General features: G+C 40.5%; 1 protein-coding gene across 1 annotated transcript; it reads right to left on the minus strand.

The window, feature by feature from the left end:
- Positions 1-2,287: 2,287 nt before the first annotated feature.
- CEP95 (centrosomal protein 95kDa) lies at positions 2,288-18,036 on the minus strand. The gene is made up of 24 exons (XM_008940562.1): positions 17,970-18,036; positions 16,774-16,902; positions 15,670-15,777; positions 14,684-14,794; positions 13,364-13,420; positions 13,261-13,266; positions 12,927-12,972; positions 12,759-12,868; positions 11,970-12,101; positions 11,436-11,650; positions 10,962-11,031; positions 10,247-10,293; positions 8,878-8,996; positions 8,423-8,552; positions 8,136-8,250; positions 7,772-7,950; positions 7,405-7,497; positions 6,356-6,506; positions 5,032-5,192; positions 4,453-4,531; positions 3,792-3,937; positions 2,706-2,852; positions 2,537-2,608; positions 2,288-2,464 (listed from the first exon to the last, which is right to left on the minus strand). Exons 1-24 carry the CDS (start codon positions 18,034-18,036, stop codon positions 2,288-2,290), a joined length of 2,667 nt encoding a protein of 888 aa, XP_008938810.1.
- Between the last annotated feature and the right edge of the window lie 51 nt (positions 18,037-18,087).

Consider the following 18,087-nt stretch of genomic DNA (forward strand, 5'->3'; position numbering starts at 1 on the left):
AATTACTCCTCCACAAACTGACAGTTCTTAGTTTATCATTTCCATTGTATTTATTACAGAGTGTTTTAGCATTGGTATCATTGTATTTTCACCCAGCTGTTACATGAGCTTTAACAAAAAAAAAAAATCTGTATAAAATGGTTTTTAAGTACTTAATGTATGTACCCATGCAGAAGTTGAGCAATAAATTGTATGCTGTTTGCACTGTCACAGCATCAATGGTTTTAAAAGTTGTTCTTCTTAATTATTTACTTTAAAATGTAACGATATCAGTTTTAAGTAACTTTGTTTCAGAAGAAAATACTTAGAACTTGGTGTCCTTCTATGTGCTGTTACCTGCAATAAGGATTGTGCTAAAGGTTCTAGTCAAAAAAGGTCTTCTGACTTTGATGTAGCAGTGTATACATGTCTTGGCAAAAACTTCACTGGGCATTGGTGAACAGATGTCTCAAAACTCAGCAGAGCTAAACTGTCTTCCTTAAGGGAAGGAAAAAAGGAAACAAATCAGGTAAATACTTGTTTAATTTGATATACTTAGCAGGTAAATATTGTCCCTTTGATAAAGACTTCAAATGAGCCTGGCTTAGAGCAACTCCCTGCAAATGGTGGTTAAAGTCAGGGTGTGGGTTTTGGTTTTCCTGGAGGGTTTTTGTTAGGTGTGTTTTGGGTTTGGTTTGGGCTTTTCAACTATTAGCTGTTTCATTTCATCTGTAAAGGACCCATCTCCAGCTGCTGGGGGCTTTTGTGCTTAGGTCTTTTTTCTGTTTTTTCAATCCCAATGCTGAGTCTTAATTGGGAGTGTGTTGTCAGTTCCATAAGAGACACCATCTCATGGCAAGCTTTAAATACCATCTACAATGCCATTAATTCCAGTGTTTTTATATTCCTCCTCACATGTGCAATTTTAAGGAAGTACTCTTCTATTAGAGCCTGTTTAAAATCACACTTGGGTTCATCCTCATTACCAAGATGAACTATTTTAAAACTGCAGTTTTGTCAAGGAGAGGAGAAACTATCAGTAATGGGCCTCACTAATTATCAGCATGGTTGTAGGTAACTTGTGTTCAGTTTAAGTGTTCATCCCTCTGTGTTTGCATCTCCTAGGGCCCATAATGTACAGCTGCTGAAGTGTGAAGTTTCTGCTGAAAAGCATGTTGCTTATAGCACATGATGGTTCTGCAAAGGTACGTGTAGTACCTGTTGTCAGCTCCTACTCAGCCTAGAAGCAAGTCTTACAACCTGAAGTAAGGTAAAAGCTGAATGCTGGGAATTTTTAATCACTATTTACTCTAGATTCATGCTGACAGAACAAGAATTAATTTGTTTTTCCCTAAAAAACCTAAACAGGGTACTAAATACAAGTACCCTTGCAAAAGTTTCAACCAAATGATCTTCTAAGAGCAAACATGGTTGTTACTGCTTGTCCATTTTTATATACCATTATAATGACTCCCTTCTGAAATAGATCTATTGAAACAAAACTTTGTTTACATGTAGGTTTATGTAGTTTTGAAAGCCCTGTGTGAAATCCAACAATTGAGACACCTACAAAACTACACCTATAGTACATACACCTATTAGTATGCTGCTGTTGAAAATAATTAGTGCCCATGGACAGCATTCCCAGGTTTCAGTTCTTGCAGAAGTTTGTGTTTTACTCCTGTAGAAGAATTTTCATTGTTTTCTGTTTCAAACTATTTTTCCAATGCATTTGTAGCATAGGAAGTGGTACTTCCTACTTTGCCATTAACAAGCCAGCAACACCAAAACTGCAAGCACAGTGTTGTGTAGAATAACTAAATTGCCCTCCCCATTAAATTACTGATTTGTATATCAGGTTCATTGCAGGCATTCTCTAACTTGTCCTTTCACAGGAAACTTGAACCACTGCTGGTCTTTGAAAGACCTTGTTCTTATATGGGCTTTCCAACCCAGTAATTTCTGGTTAATGGTGTTGGTGTGGCTTTTCCACTCAGCAACAACAGAACCAGCACAGGCACAGGGTAGGCTGAGCATTCACCTGTTCCACAAAGCACATTTCACCCTGTTGCCTTTGTGTGGAGCTCAACATTACCTCATCCTTGCTAAGAAAGTACAAAGTAGTTCAAAAACTTTATTGATGATCATAAAAGTGCTGTAGGGATCCCAGATAGCAGCAGCTACACCTCTGACTTGTCAAAATGACAGACCAGATACTTTAAACAGCCATGCACCATCTTCAGTTAGAGCAGCTCTCAGAGGTTTCCTCCCCTGAGCCAGACCCACCTGCAGAGCTGTTTGCCCTGTCTCACAGCAGGTGGCCTTTGCTGTACTGGAAGGAAGCCATCTGCAGGCGAGCTTTCAGCCTGTCTGCCTCTAGTTCTTGAAAAAAGGTGTCGTCATCACTTTGCATTATTGCTGCTTGCAGTTGCTGTATTTCCTTTTCCATCCTCGACCTCAAGTCTCTTTTTGTTTTCTGCAGCATCTAAAGAAAATACAAACATTAGCCACAGCACATAAAAATCAAAGACATTTGCACAAAATTAAATATACTTACTTGTGCTTGTGCTTTCTCTCTGGTTTGGATTTCTTGGCGTTCTTGAGATAAAGCTTCTGCTAGCATGGAAAACTAAACACAGCATGGGTTTGAGCTGAACCAGTTACAGAAAGGAAAGACTTCTGATGTAAAAAAATTTTAACTGTTTTTGATGCAGATGAAGCTTTACCTGATCTTTGTAATAGTTCTCCATAGACTCCAGCTCGTTTTGATGCTCTCTCCTTTGCTCCTCACGCTTCTCTTGAGCGTATGCTCTCAGGTCCTTCAGTCTTTGCTTCTGAATTTCTAAGCCTTCTTCAAATAAGTTTTTAAATATCTGCCAGCAATTTAAAAAGGTAAACCTAAAACTTGCCCAGAAACTTCTAAGTATACGTTTACATTATGTGTTACAATTTTTATGTCAGTTTAGTCATATGACTAAGAAAGGGGCTACAACAGCAAATGTGTATTCCATTTTTAAATGAGACAAGCCAGCAGCCCAAGCCAGGGTCTCTGAACACACACCCACCTACAGCCCACCCTGCATTCTGTTGTCTAACTTCAGACCCTTCATCCGGATTTCCAATAGCAGGAAATCCAGCCTGTACTCAGGCTTTCCATTTATACAAAAACCTGTTACCAGCTATGGTGCAGCTTGAGGCAAACCAACAGTTCTCAGATCACCAATAGTGGATTATGCACTAATCTTCCAGACTTTTGTTTAAAAACGTGAGAATTGTGTATCTGCCCTGGCAAAGCTAGTGACTCTGCTTGCTTCCCTTAGCTCTGATGGCCAGCACTAATTGGAGATTGTAGCTGTCAAAAAGCCCACTTTGTTTAGCAAACATATGGCAATAACAAAGCTCTCTTTTTCATCAGTTTCCTCAGCTGAAGATTTAGATTGTTTTCTTTGGATAGTTACTATAGGAACAACTTCTTAATCCTACTGTTTCTGAAAACTCATTTCCCCAATTTCTCATGTTACCAGCCCTGTTTTTCCATACTGATTCTTCACCCTTTCTCTCCTTCTCTTAACCCCATAAAGCCTCCTTCCTTGTTTTACAGTGGTCTGCCCTAAACCGTACCAGTGTTTCTTAACAAGGAAGCTTTTAATCCATACCCCTGCCCGACCCGCGATTCCATCCTGGCTCCTCTGGGCTGTTCACTTGCTGCCTGCTCATACCTTTAGCTGAGCTACCGGACCGTGGGTCCTCAGCACTGAGGCCCAAACACAAACCCAATTCCAGGCTGGCAGAGCAAGCCCTCTTGTACTTGCCCTCTCCTCCCGCGTCCGAGCCCGCGCCATCCTGGCGCGCAGCTGAGCGCGGTACTCCCCGTGGTAGCGCCGGGCCCGCGCCGCCTGCTGCCGCCGCTCCCGCAGCTTCCTCTGCGCCCACTGCTGCCGGCAGAGACGCTGCACTGCTGAAAGGAGAGCGGCAGCTGGGAGACCACCAGGCTGCCAACAGACACTGCTGCAGGCAAAGCGTCGTTAAGCATTGCTCCGTGAATAGGGGCTTTTACTAAGGACCTGCTCCCTCCCCCGGTTTTACACTGCATTTATGGGTCAAAGCTTCAGTCACCACTGAGGTAGCAAAGTGGTGCCATCAAGAGCATGGTACAGTTAAGGAGTCAGCACTGCCAGGGTAGCTGCTGTCTTTGCCAGCAACACTGGGAGTCTGAAGTTGCTCCTCCTTGCACATTCTGAGAAATGGTTTGCACATTTAAAGCAAGAGTGCAGCCTAATAATGATAAGATTCCATTCCCATGACCTCAGCAGCCACACAGCAAACAGATTACATGGCATTTGAGACCACAGGTACTCAAGAGGCATAAAATTATCATAAGATAAAAAGGCACTTTCATGGACCAGGGAATATGCTTTCTAGCTAGCTCAACATGAACTTTTTCTATTATGTAACAAATACCCTTCAAAGAACATACCAGTCTCTTGTTATGGTCTTGATCTTTTTTAATCATAGCAACAAGAAGCTCATGCTTCTTCAGGGCTTGTTGAACCTGGAGGTTTAAAAAAAGCTGATTACTTCCATCACTGTGCAGGACAGGCAGTTGTGTGTAGGAGTCTCAAACCTTGTTCCTCTGCTACTTTTTGGGTTATGTTGAATTACCATGCATAAGTTAATCAACTTCTGTATCTCATAACTAAATTTTAAACTAAAAGACTTCAGAACTAACACTTGAAACTACAAAATGCTTTTTAAAAAGCAATAGCAATCATAGGCAGTACTAGATAAACTGGTATAAAAAATGAACATTATATTCAGGTGGCTGATAGACAGGGGTGTGCTTATCCAGATGTGTGGGTTCAACTTCTGACCAAGCACAGACGTACATCCTTTCCCATTGTGCTTTGATGTGCACGTGCCCTGCCTGGGTGCTGCAGAGTCAGGGTGGTTTTACTGTGATTTTGTCATGCAGTACAAACAGACAGCTGCTAGCTGTTCTGTCAGAGGTACTATCCCTGCTGACAGTTAAAAAGTAAGAATAAGAATACTCACTTCATTTTGGAGTTTTGGTCTAGTTCTGCCAGAAGCTGCCTTAAGTTGTTCAGTATGTGCAAGCTGCTGCTGCCACATTTTATTCATAGTATGGTGGGAAATATGCAGGTGGGGAAACTCTTCCAGCAGCTGAAATAGGAGGTCATCATCTCTTACTCTCACTAGAAGATAAAGACAGATGTAAGCTATAAATTCCTGGAGAATACATTTAGTGGTAAATTCTTCCAGACAGTGTCAGCAGACTAAGTTATGCAATATTTTAGATTGAGCACTATATGAAACTACCATGCTGCTGTTGTGATGTAAGGCCAAACCCAGCAGGACATCACATCACTGTCAGTACAGCAGCTGAGAAAGTCAGCCCAAAGCTTTGGTGGTGTGGGCTTTTTTCCCTCTCTTTCTGCTGAAGAATGGCTTTCATAGCCCAGGTGTTATTTCCCTCCCTCCATCACATCCAAAGAAGACAGGTGTCCCCTTCTTTCTTAAATGGCTCTGACCATCACTAATCAGTGATTTCTTTCTCTCTCACTGGTTGCAGCAACTTTAAATAAAGCTAACACAGCAGGAGTAGTAAATTCAGGTCAAGTAAACAGGTGTAAAACAAACTGGTTTGGCACCAGCTCATTCCCATTACATCTGTGATCTTGCTGGCAGGGAGAGATGATGGGGGGATGAAACAAATGGGTATTAACAGAGCATATGCCTGTTAAACACTGAAGGAAAAAAAAGGCAATGTACCTGAGCAACTTTAAGACCTGTGGGGGATGGTACCAGGATCTTACATTTAAGCAAGGCCCATACCGTCTACTGACCCTGATCCTGTAATTTGTGTTGGCTTTTTTTGGAGCATCACTTGTTCAGCAAAACCAGTGGCAGTGTTAACACCACCATGGCAGGGTCTTGAAAGGCAGATGACAGCAACTGGGGGATGCTGCTCCAATACCTGTACATAGCTCAGCACCTGCCCACTGAAGCTAAAGGCCCAATTCTAAATCTGATACAAGCTCAGAACAAAATAAAAAACCACAACTGAACTATAGTGGAGCAAGCATAGGAGTAGCAGTAGTGGCAATAAGCCTTGAAAATAATCCAAGGGATTTTAAGGAGGTAGCAAATGGGACACAGTTTTGATTGTACATTGGTGGTTTAAGTTTACTTAAAGCATTATCTTCCCTAACAAAAATCCAGACATATAGAGGTCAGAAGAAGGGGAAAATGCTGCAGCTGACTGGTATATGTTGGCCTGATGCCTTTATTCCTGGAGTTCAACACATGCTTTCAAAAGATGCCAGTTTTCCACCAAGTATAGTTTTGCAGTTCTTACTTGGAGCTGCTTTCTTTGGCTTCACAGTCCCTCGTTTTGGAATCCACTGGCTGTATTTGGGATTCCGAGGTGTGGTTTTTCTAGAATAAACTTTCACTGACTGAGGCATTTTTGGAGGTTCTTGAAAGATGTTTTCTTTGTATTCTTGTTCCTTAGGAGCAGATGTAAAACAGATGGAGAACAGGTATGAGAAGGGAAAGACTGATAGTTCACATAGTTTTGGATATCAGAAGTTAAATGTCTTTGAAACTTCAGAATGAGAATTTAGACATACTGTATTGGATACTCCAGAAGGACAGAATTTACCAAATGCAGGTCGGGGTTCAAACAAAGGTTAAATCTCATTACTGCTTAACAACTTCAGCTCCTTTGCAGCACTTAAACACAGCTACAGCAGCCTACAGCCTGCTTCTGCAAAGGTGGTGAGAAGGACGGTGCCTCCTGCATCATTATGACATTGGTATGACAGAGATTTCAGCTGATCTTCTTTGCTGTTCCAGTAGTACATAAGAAAGCAGCAAAAAGCCCTTTGCCCTATTCGTAATGTTAAAAGCTGGGTTTGTGCAAGGATTATTCTCTAGAGTAGTTAAAAAAAGATGATTAAGCAGATAGCCTCCAGTGTCCATGGGCTCCAGCCTTATCAGCGTGGCTGTGGGACGTGTGTGTGAGGTGCCCACCTGTGGAGACGTTCAGGTCAGTCTACAGAAGCTGTCTACTTGTCCACTGAGCTTTAATTCTTTAATCCTGAGCATCCTGAAGTTACCACTTCATGTGAAATGCATGATGGTGAAGTTACCCATAGGAACAGGCAGTGTTCTGAACACAAGTGCTGAAACTTCTCAGGTTACTTGTCCCTTGGTTCTGCTCTCAGGAAAAGCTGTCCTCCTGTTCACTGCTTTAGTAGCATACAGTGCTGTCACTATGATGCTGGAAGTCAAGGAGGTTTTGTACCCAAAAGGCATATCCAGCCAGTGTCTGGACAGATCATCCAGACAAATTTAAAACAAAAACCAAAACACAACCAGCAATCACCACAGTGCATCACATACCAATTCCTTGATGACTTCTCCAAGCTTGGAAAGTCTAAGCCTCTCTCTAGCTTCAAAATTTTTTAGTTCATCTTCATAAGCTTTAGCAACCATCTAGAAAATAAAAATAAGAGGACTTTTCAGAGACAGTCATCAGTCCACAAGAGCACCTCATTAACTTATCCAGTGTATGGTTCAAAGTAACTTCTTCCTCTTCTGAACTTTTATTTTCCAAATTCGATGTTTAAGTCTTTTGCTCAGCAGTCTACAGATACAACAGTACCAAATTACTAAAGTAGGCCAGATGCCCTCATTAAGAGCATTGAGTTTTAATGTTTTCAGTATGACTGTAAGTAAGAATGACCAATATGTCTAAGCTAGAAATTACCTTTGATTTTTTTGTTCTTTCATCCCTTTCTTTTTGCAGCTGGCTGCGTATTTTCCTTATTTGGCCTGTTCCATTATGGCAAAGTTTATCTTCCAGCTCAGAAGAGAGCTGATGCTGAGATGGAGGTGAGGAGGGAGAAAGGGATCGTGGTCTGCCTGGGTACCTCAGATGTGGTGTGTCTGTAAGAAGAGGCAATTCATTGACTTCAGTGAATATTGCTAACTTGGAACAAAAAAAAACACCCTCCAGCCAAACATAAGGACATAAAGCCCTTAAAACCTCATACAGCATAAAAGTCAAAAAGTTTTTTTAGTGACTTTTATGCCTTTCCATCCTACCACTTAAGTGCCATGAGAATTGTCACCTCGCTCAGCCTTCCTTCGGTGATAATCCATGACACTGTCACTGTGCTGGGACAGGCTGTCTTCATCTGTCAGCTCTTCTTCTCCAGTGTGCCTGCCCAAAGCGCTCTGCAACATCTATGAGACAGATTTTGGAGAGGGTCAGGTTCAGTAGTTCATCCAGAATTTAGAACCATAGTAGCTGCAGATTCCCTTCTCATCAGTACGAAGTCAGTTTACATTCTGGCTCTCTCCACTATCACTGCCAAGGACAGCTTGCTCAGATACAACAGAAAACAGTCTCACTTACTAAATCCAGTTCATTTAACCTGCGACAGAGTTTTTCTGACACTTGATGAAGCTCTTGCTCAGACAGCTTTTGCTTTGTTGTTGTGGGGAAAAGAGACTCTTCAAGTGAATCTGTGGTGGAATCCTTATATCTGCTAAAACAGAAAACAGACACATTTCATTTCTATTCTAAAAACCTGGAGATAAGCATTGCCTTGTACGATTCCAGCTCACTTTGTGCACACACATTTTTATAGGATTAAGTAGAAGCTGAATGTGTAAATGCCTATTTTTAATAAAATGCATTTCTGTTAAAATGTAAAATTCTGTTACAATTAAGAAAAATCTTTCCGTTAAAATTAATCTTTTGCTGTCATTCAGCCAAGGAGGAAGAGATTTTATTTTAAAAGAGGGGAGGGATGACAGACATGTATATGAAAGTGCTGGCTTTGCTCAGTATGGAAAGCCATAACTTGCCTTTTCTTTCTAGGCAGACATCTAGGTTCAGGTCTTGGAGTTTGTGTCCCTTGTTCAGCATGTAGTGAGAGGTCTTGATGTGAAGAGGAAGCAGATGAAGTCACATATACCCAGGGAACCTAGGAAAATGAGTAAGAATAAATTAAGATTTTACTAAGATCTTCACAGTAAAATTCAGAAGTACTGTAGATCATGGGAGTGGAGAGATCTTCCAGCAGCTTTTATAGGAGAACCATCTCAAACCCCACATTTTATATATATATGTGTGTGTGTGCGTATATATATTTTTTTATGTCCAGGTGCCTGACCAAAGATAGTGTGTTTTAGAGAACTGGATATGTAAAGAAATACACCAGCAAATATAAAGCAGGTCAGCTCAAGAATCATCTGCAGCTAAACCACTGAACCAGAACAACAAAGTCTAGGCTGAATTCTGTGAGTATCTCTGCAGCCTACCTCACTAACCTGGGACTAAGGCCGAGGGGCACCAGTAGGCTGAAACTCACTGAGTCCAGACTAAGCTCCAGTTCACAGCAAACTGGAAGAAAACACTGAAGTCCCAATGCCATTTAGTTACAGCAGTTTAGTACTGCCTGGTAACTTCCCTCTTTGAACTGGAGGATGTGGGGCTGGCATGCATATGCTTGCAAATACACTGGTGAGAATGAGTTTGAAACAGAGACAATGTTTTAAACAGACAATGTAGGAGTAAAGGCTGTTGAAGCTATTGGGACGAATGAAGTCTGTGAGTACCTCTTGTGGCTGAAGATAGCAAAAAAGAGTGTTTTCCAGAGCAAGGAGCTTCCTACACAGGCATGTTTCTACAAGCACAGAATAGGATCTGCTGATCCGTTTGTGGGTTTCACATTATTTTGGTTTTGAAAAGCAAAGGGCAATGCAAAGAAATAAAATGAAAGAGCAGAGCCAGGCTGTTCAGTGATCTTTAAGAAGGGAGCAAAATCTGAATTTTACTGGAGTCTGAACAACCCCAGAAAACCATAATTGCTGCTAATTTAGAATACTGGTAGACTTCACAGAAATAACATGACTATCTGTATTCTTGTGTTTTATACATCTTTGATTAAACCCAAGATAACGAGTAACTAGTTGGCTGTGATAAATTAGAACTCTATAGGTACTGGCAGTTAATACTTCTTGGAGCAAACACCTCCAGAGAGAACTGACAGGGCTTACAAACTGTATGCAGTTATGATCTAACAACATTGCAGCACTGACTGTATATTGAAGAAAGTATGCCAAAAGCAGGTTGGAAAAAGCCCAGAAGTGCTACAAGATACTAAGAAAATGAAGCAGAAATCCAGAAATATTGACAGAACTTCCACAAATAAAGTGAAGATGCAACATCTACCTTTGCCACATTGTCCTCAGCATCTTTGGATACCATCTGGTCTCCCACTGCAGAAGCAGAGGACAAGTAAGTGTTAGTTGGTGGTACAGACTGTACTGTGCCTACTAATGCGGGGAACAAGCATGGACTGGGGTCCATGGACCTTGGATCCTGGTTTTTCAAAGAGAACAGAGTGACAAAGCAACTGTGGTTACACAGTTGACATTAATTTTGGTAATTTCTCAGGTTTTGAATGTTCAGTGTCATGGGAATGCTATGGAGACTAGGAAGGTAAGCAGCGTTTCCCAGGCAACAGAGAAATACAAGCACTGAAAATTAGCTTCTAAAGCTTTTCTACAGTAGCAGGGAATGGCTTTTCCCTGGATTGAAGCTGGCTTGTTTGGTCTGTGTTTCTCTGCTCAGAATAAGCTCAGCCATTGGAGTTAGGTTTTTTTTTTCTGCTAGAAGAGATTTCTGTAGTATGGGCCCATCTTAACTGGATTAACTAAGAAAGGAGTTGAACTGGGGACATGGATTATTTTTCTGCAGCACAGTAAATGGCTTAAAAGTAACCTATTTGTGTTTCTCTATAAAACAGAGTTAAAATATGAACTTGTGGCTGAATTAAAAAAAAAAAAAGAGTACTACTAGTTTCAAAACCATGTTTCTTGTCATGCCAATAAAAATAAATGCAACATTTGACACTTAGCAGTTTAAGGCAGCAAAATTCTCTCACCAGGGATTTTCCTTGATAGAGGAAGACTACCAGAAACATTGTCAGCCTTTTGTGTATGTGATTTCTCAAGCTGAAATAAAAAGAAACATGTTTTCTATAAATTCACAGGAGAATGTTGACATAAAGGTCATATATTAGGTTTGTCTGCATATGGAAATTAATGCTAATTTTAGAGATAAAAACACGTTATTATTCTGTTTACTGTATTATAAACTGTGCAATTACATTGATTATGGAGATGTGCATATATATGTGTATAAAATAAACACATCCCTCAAATTAACTTCCTCTTTGGACACTCAGTGATGAGTGACTCCACAATCCAAGATTCTCTGAACTGAAGATAAAATCTGATACACTCAGAAGTGTCCTTCAGAGACCAACTACTCCTATTCTGCAAGTATACTGGATTTTAAAACGAAAGTAGCACTGATTACTAATTTAAAAAAAAAAATAGAATATTTTTCTCCTCACAGTAGGAATTTTCACTCCGTGACTGTTAGGCAAGGGTGCTGACTGGCTGCCTGGGCTCTGACAGTCTGTCCATCCAGGGTGACGGGGTCTGGCCTCCAGAGGCTGGAACGGTGGCAGCAAAGGAATCGCTTGCCGGATGGGCTCCCCCAGTTTTGTAGCACTGGCACTCAGACTCTCTTTTTGAGGTTCAGTAGCAGGAACAGACTCCACTGATCCTTAAGAGACAAATATGAAGAACTCTTAAGTCTTACCTGTGAAAGCTGAATGTTAGTTTTATATATTCTCCACACACATTAGACAGAAGTCAAACCACAGAAGGAAAAAACCTGGCTGAAGCTGAATCCTAGCTAAGCAGAAGTGTGGAGTTTGCATAACCTAGGACATTAAAATATAAAAAATTTCTGAAAAGTATTCATTGTAAAATATGTCTATAGTGTTTTCATCATGACTAAGGTTCTCCTCCACACTACCTTAGTATCCTGCACCCCTTAGTCAACATCTGGTAGATTAGCTATCAGAAAAACAAATACTCACCAGCTTTTTCCTTTACAATGGCCCTTTCAGTTCCAGAAAATGGTCTAGGTTTTGCTGAAGTAGCCTCTGAGTTTTTAGATTCTTCCACCTGCTTGTCCTTTTCTACTGGTAACAATTCAGGCAACTGGAATTCTAGAAGTGGTGTTTGAAAAAATGTTAAGAACTATAAAGCATCTTTCTATAAACTGTTTAGATGGACAGTTTTTGTCTTTGGTGTGTTAATAACTTGGCCTTAGCAATCCATACCACAGTCAAAATAGATCTGTTAAATTACTACTTGTAATTCTATTAAATAAAAGTGTCATCATTCATAATACTTCTTTATGCCTCTGCTCAGAGATTAATCACTAATTAAAATGGGAATATTCTTACAGGAAATACAGGAATGGACTCCATTTAAGTAGTCTGCACATTCTTCTTACAATCTTAAATAATACATTTTACACAGCAATAAATGACATAAATTAAAGGCTTCAGAAATCTCTTATTCTGTTGAACAAAATGAAATGCCTTTTTAGGGAGAACTGAATAAGAAATCGAACAACAAACTTTTATCCAGATAATGTAGCTCAGGAGTCATGAAAAACAGTGTCTGGAAAACTTACCTCAAGAAATCTACATTTTAGCTTCATCAGGATAAACTACAGGTATGTTTGGTTATTGTGGGTTGGGATTTTTTGGGAAATAGTTTAGAAAGAAGTATTTTTCTCAAAGAACTTTAAAAAAAAAAAAGTGCCTAGAAATGTTAACTACAGAATAGTTTTAATTTTTTTTTTCTCCCGAACTCACCTTCCTCTCTCCTGGCAAAGGAATGAGCAGTATCCCCAAGTCTAATTGAGTCACTGGTAGATTCTGATCCGTCTACATCGTAAGATGGAACGAAAAATTCCAACTGGGACCTAAGAGGAACATGAAGTCAAAATACTGACTGTCAAAATCACTGTCCCTGCAGTCCACACGGTGGAGCTGCAGAAGAGTGGCAACTCCTTCAGGCAGCTGGCGGCTGCAGTGGGGAGGGGAAGAGGCCAGCTTCTGCACAACAGAGGAATCCTGAAGATAAATCAAATGCACTTCAACTAAAATACAGCCATTTAAAACTGAGACTAAGTTTCATTCCACAGGTAAAGTAAACTTAAGGGAAACAAAATGCCAACAGCACTCTTCAAGAGCAAAAAAATTCTGGATCTAATTTTAGCCCTTTTGCCACCTGACTAAAGGAGAAAGTTACCTCCCATTCCATTTGACATATGTAATCAGCACGTTTCCTACTTGCATACTATTAAAAACCTGCTAGTTTCTCTGCAGAGACACAAAGAGAGTCCATCCCTCCAGCAATGCAGTCCCAACTGTCCTTACCCGCGCGGCGGCTTGCGCCGCCCGCCCGCCCCCCCGGCCCAGCCGCTCCCGGGGTGCAGCCTGGGTTCCACCACTGGGCAGCACATCTGCCTCCTCTGGTAATAATGAAGAGGCAATTATTTTCAGGAAAATTACTTCTACTCATTAATAACACGGATTATTGCCAATACTATCAGACCAGTTTAAGTGTAATAAAACGTTGTAAAGGTGATGTATGAAATGACAATGTGTAATGCCCTCCTTGGGGGGTTAGGGGAGCAACTTTCATGGTGAGTTTTGAACAGCAGTACAACTATCATGTACCCTGTTGTTTCACTTACAAATAACCCTTTTCTTTTTCCTCAAAATAATTAAATCCTGTAACTAGAAAATTGGAGCCTCTAACATCTCTTGGGTCGCAGCACTGGCAGCATGAGAAAAGAGAAAAGCAGAAGGGCAGGCACTGAGAATTGCTCCTGCCCTCTGTCTGCCACTGACAGTGAAACAGGGCAGGAGGCAACTGTCCTGGCCACCAAGTGCTCTCCCCTTCACTCACACCCTGCAGCCAGTGATGACAGTGCTTATCAGCTTTAAGATAGGAAGACCAGTACTTAATCTGCAGTACCAGTGATGCCTCTGAAGGGCTGAGCAGCTTCTCTTCCCCTGTTTAGCATTTTCCTCAAAATAGCCTCTGCTATGGATCAGTTCCCAAGATCCACTTTTCACAGGAAAGCTTAAGTCATCCTCCTGTTTGTCTCCTAGTAAGAGCAACATCTGCTCACTGTTCCAATTAAAGTCAACATTGCTCTCCTTCAATCCCAGCCATAACTCATTTGACTTACAAGTTGAAATGTAGCATTCTAACAGAGGATGAATTTTCTGGAGCAGGCTTGTGCCACAGGAATGAAGCAGAAAGATTATGCTCTCCAATTCTTGCCTTTTACAGGATTTTTGGAAAATAAGATATATATTTTTACAATTGATTATGAAAATGATGAATGTAAGTACTCAGTTTGGCCACAGAAATTTTCTCCCCTGTGGTCAGTTTCAGTCTGTCCTCTTGAGCATTGTCAAGGTTATAAATAAGGCAAAAATGCCAAATAAATCTTTGCTACACTGGAAACACTTTGGGTATCTCAAAACAAGGTTTCACAAATCTTCCATCTTCCAATGGGTATCATTCCTTGTGTCTGCTAATGAGGAGAACAGCAAAGAAACACTTTTTACCTATTACAGGAGCTGCATTCCAGCCATGAACATCAGGAACACAACAAAGCCCTCAGCAAGCTGACTTGATAGCAGACAAACAGAAGAAGGAAGCTGACCATAACAGAGCAGTAGCAGAACAGAATATCTTAAACTAGGACACATCTACTCACCTCCATTCTGAGAAGATTCGCTGACTTCTTCTGTAAGATACTCTAACAACCCATCAAATATTTCAAGGAGGTTTCTGATCGATTCCCTTTGTCCTTTCACAATGTTCTCCCCTTAAGAGAAGATACTGGCACATATTAATAATTAGGACTTCACAGAAGTGCTCAAAAGCATGAGTCTTCTGGAGAAGAGTGCTCAGAAATTCTTGTGAAGGTGTGAGCTCAGAAGACAGCTGGTCACTCATTTACAGTTACATATGTGAGCTTAAGTATCTATCTGAAATGCTTCCTGAAGTTGCATACTTTCAGTGCTAATAAGTGAAAGTTTATTGATACTATACCAGCTTACACACAGAATCCAAAACTGGGATATTTTTAGGGTTAGTTGGTATTTAATATTTTCTTACACATACCAGCTACAATGTGAGCCAAGCCTATGGGCTGGCAGGCAGGATTGCCAATACCACCCATACCATGCAGGTACCAAATCAGGAGGAGATGCTTCACATCCAGCAAACTGTTCTTTCTTTGCAGGCTGTTGGGTGAGGCTGTACATATGAACACTGAGTGAAAGCTGTTAACTGTGTACAAAGGACAGACACGTGGGTCTTTACTCACTAACTTTTTAAAATCCAGTAACAAGATTGAAATTCAAAGCCTGTGTTTTAAAACCCAGTCTCTGAGCTTTAACTGCATATAGAAAAATACTGAGCCAGTAACAGACTTCAGGTGACACTTGAGCAGACAAGTGAAGTATGACTGATTGTCAACTCCTAACATTTCTTACAGGTCTGTGTCATATATGATGGCCTTTATTTATTCCCTGCTTGCTGTTTAGATCTATGCCCTGATGTCTGAGGCCAGGGTTCAGTGTTGTGGTGACCCTCACTACAGGAAAAAGACCTTTCAGCTCAGTATGAAAGCATGCTTAAAAATGTTCAAACTAAATCACTCAGCTGGTGTTTGTCTGCAGTAAAATGAGCACTTACCAGTGATGTGTGACAAGCTGACCTGCAAATAGTCCAAAGCCAGGGAATCTATTACTGCTTGTACGTTATGTGCATCATCCTCTTGGCTCCTAGGAGTAGCTATGAAATCTATTTTAAAATAAATAATAGATTTTAGGCTATCTAAATTGATAGCTTAGAGCAGATGTTTTGACTAAACTACTTGAACTTTCACTTACAAGTTAGTGTTTTTCAGTACCTTGTGTACTTGGTGAAAAGCCCAAATATCACACAGTCATGTGAAATCTTTTATAAATACTGAGTAAAAACTTAGAATGACCCTGGAAGATGTGAGGATTTTATCAGCCTGAGTACTGAATTCAAGAGGCTACTAAAGCATTTTTCCTCCTTCACTCCCAGTACACATCTAGTCCAGATCATCAAACTGGATTTGCAGTTTGGGTTGAGTCTCTTCTTCCCATCAGTGACGAGTTGAACTGCAATACGTCCAACTTAATTAGGAGCAATGATTATTTTAGTTCTGGGCTTATATTTAACAGGACTTTTACCACTAATAGCTGCCAGTTACCTCTTGCTTTTGTCTTCTCCAGGTAGGAGTCTTGACACCTTCCAAAACACAACAGTTTACCATAAAGCAAATACATACATAACTGTGTAGCCCTTGCTTATTGTTGTTACTGAAGTCAAATGGAGTTGAGTTAAAGCACAGTTAAATCACAGCTTAGCTCTTAGGAGAACATAAAAATTAAGCACTTTATGAGAACAAGCTTCAGTATTAATGCTGCTTTAAGAGAAATGAGCCAATTCACACCTTCAAATAGGTGCTGTGCCTATGTTTGGCTTTCAGTACATAATTTACAGCACCTAATTTACAGTAGAAAAAGTTTTGCCATAACAAACTCCTCTCATAGCTGCCATTCATAGCAGTCAAAAAGAAAATAATTACAAATTGGCCAGTATTACTTCTTTCTTCTTAAAGAATGACAGTCTTATGTGTTTGTCATTGGAAGCACACAAATACTTAAAAAATCCTACCTCTGTAATAAGCTTTGCAAGCTTGAATTTGTTCATTACAAAATCAACAGAGGAAAAAAAATAAGCATGTTTAGAAATTATCATTCTCACCTGGTACTTTTTCTCCCAAGATTGACTCATAGAGACGAACAAACACATCAGCACCACATTCAGAGAGATGTTTTATCTGCTGGTTTATGTGACAGGACCTTAAAAGGTCATTGGCAACATCAACCCAATCTAATTAAGAAGCAAAACATATTAAAGTCAGGACTGAAAGACACAGAAATAAAGACTCATTAGTTACAGTGCAAGATGGAACCTGGTTAAGTGCCTTTGGCTCCACCACGGGTGGTCAATGCCCATCATCCAAACCATTGAACACACCCTGTGTTCTCTGCTCCAGGCCCAGTTTACTTCAGATGGAAGCACGGACAGTGGCTGAGGAACAAAAGAGGCCAGTACCTGGCTCAAGTACACTGTCACAGCACCACTAGACTTGAGGGCTGGAGGGTGCTGAAGCACCACCAGCTGGGCAGATTACTTTTTTCTTCCACATCATGAAAAGCAAACTTTGGTCTGGCCACATAGCCAAAAATTCCAAACCTTGAAGGACCTAAGCTTTGAAACATCTTTTATCAAGAATCAGAAATGACATATATACTTTTTGAAAAGCATGAGCTGCTTCTCTTACAATCCCAGTTTCCCTAATGCTTTTGGGCAATAGCACTGCTAATATGAGTATACTTCAGGGGAGCTAAATTCAAGGACTTTTATTATTTGTTGTTTAGGGATTACAAAAATCTGGAGCTGTTCCCATCAACTTCATGCTATATTGAGGACAATGAGAAGACTGCATAAACACACTGATTTGCCCAAAACAGAGTCCTAAATACAAAGTGCTTTGAAGTACATTGATCCTCTACACTCTTCCTTGTCAGCCAATTCAAATATCAACTTGGAAGAAAAAAAGTGTTCACCTCTGCTAGTCTGTGATCTCTTAAGTTTGGATTTTCCCCCTGCATGTTATTTTTGCAAACAAAACAGGATTTTAACAGTCATTATAAAAGAGTTTAATATGCTGGAGAAGGGGTAAGTCATTTTCAGAAGGAAAAACAAAGTGCAATTACTACAAGGAAAATTCGTATGGGTTTTACTCTATTGTATGCAGGGAGTGTTACTTCTCCATCGCTTTTCACTCAGTTCCAGAAATCTATTTACCCTGACGTTTTAAATTTCACGTGTATGAAGGGTTAAGTCGCATCTCATTTATCTCAGCTTGGTGTGCCTTAGAAAACTCCAGTTACCGTTCACCTCCGGTTCTATCAGTTTGAAAGCGTCACCAGGGGACGGGGGGGAGCACGGACAGGACATAATGCGCTTAAAAAGTAACGACACAACAACAAAACGTTTCTAGGGGGAAAA

Source organism: Merops nubicus, unplaced genomic scaffold, assembly GCF_000691845.1.
Source record: "Merops nubicus isolate BGI_N331 unplaced genomic scaffold, ASM69184v1 scaffold22075, whole genome shotgun sequence".
Taxonomy (NCBI): Eukaryota; Metazoa; Chordata; class Aves; order Coraciiformes; family Meropidae; genus Merops; species Merops nubicus.

Bases quoted from the DNA above. Each gene is read 5' to 3' on its own strand.
- CEP95 (XM_008940562.1), bottom strand. From the start codon at position 18,036: ATGTCCTGTCCGTGCTCCCCCCCGTCCCCTGGTGACGCTTTCAAACTG. The intron at 16,903-17,969 runs GTAACTGGAGTT...CTTCTTAATTAG, and splicing joins GATAGAACCGGAGGTGAACG to ATTGGGTTGATGTTGCCAAT. The intron at 12,869-12,926 runs GTGGACTGCAGG...TGTTCCTCTTAG, and splicing joins CTCTTCTGCAGCTCCACCGT to GTCCCAGTTGGAATTTTTCG.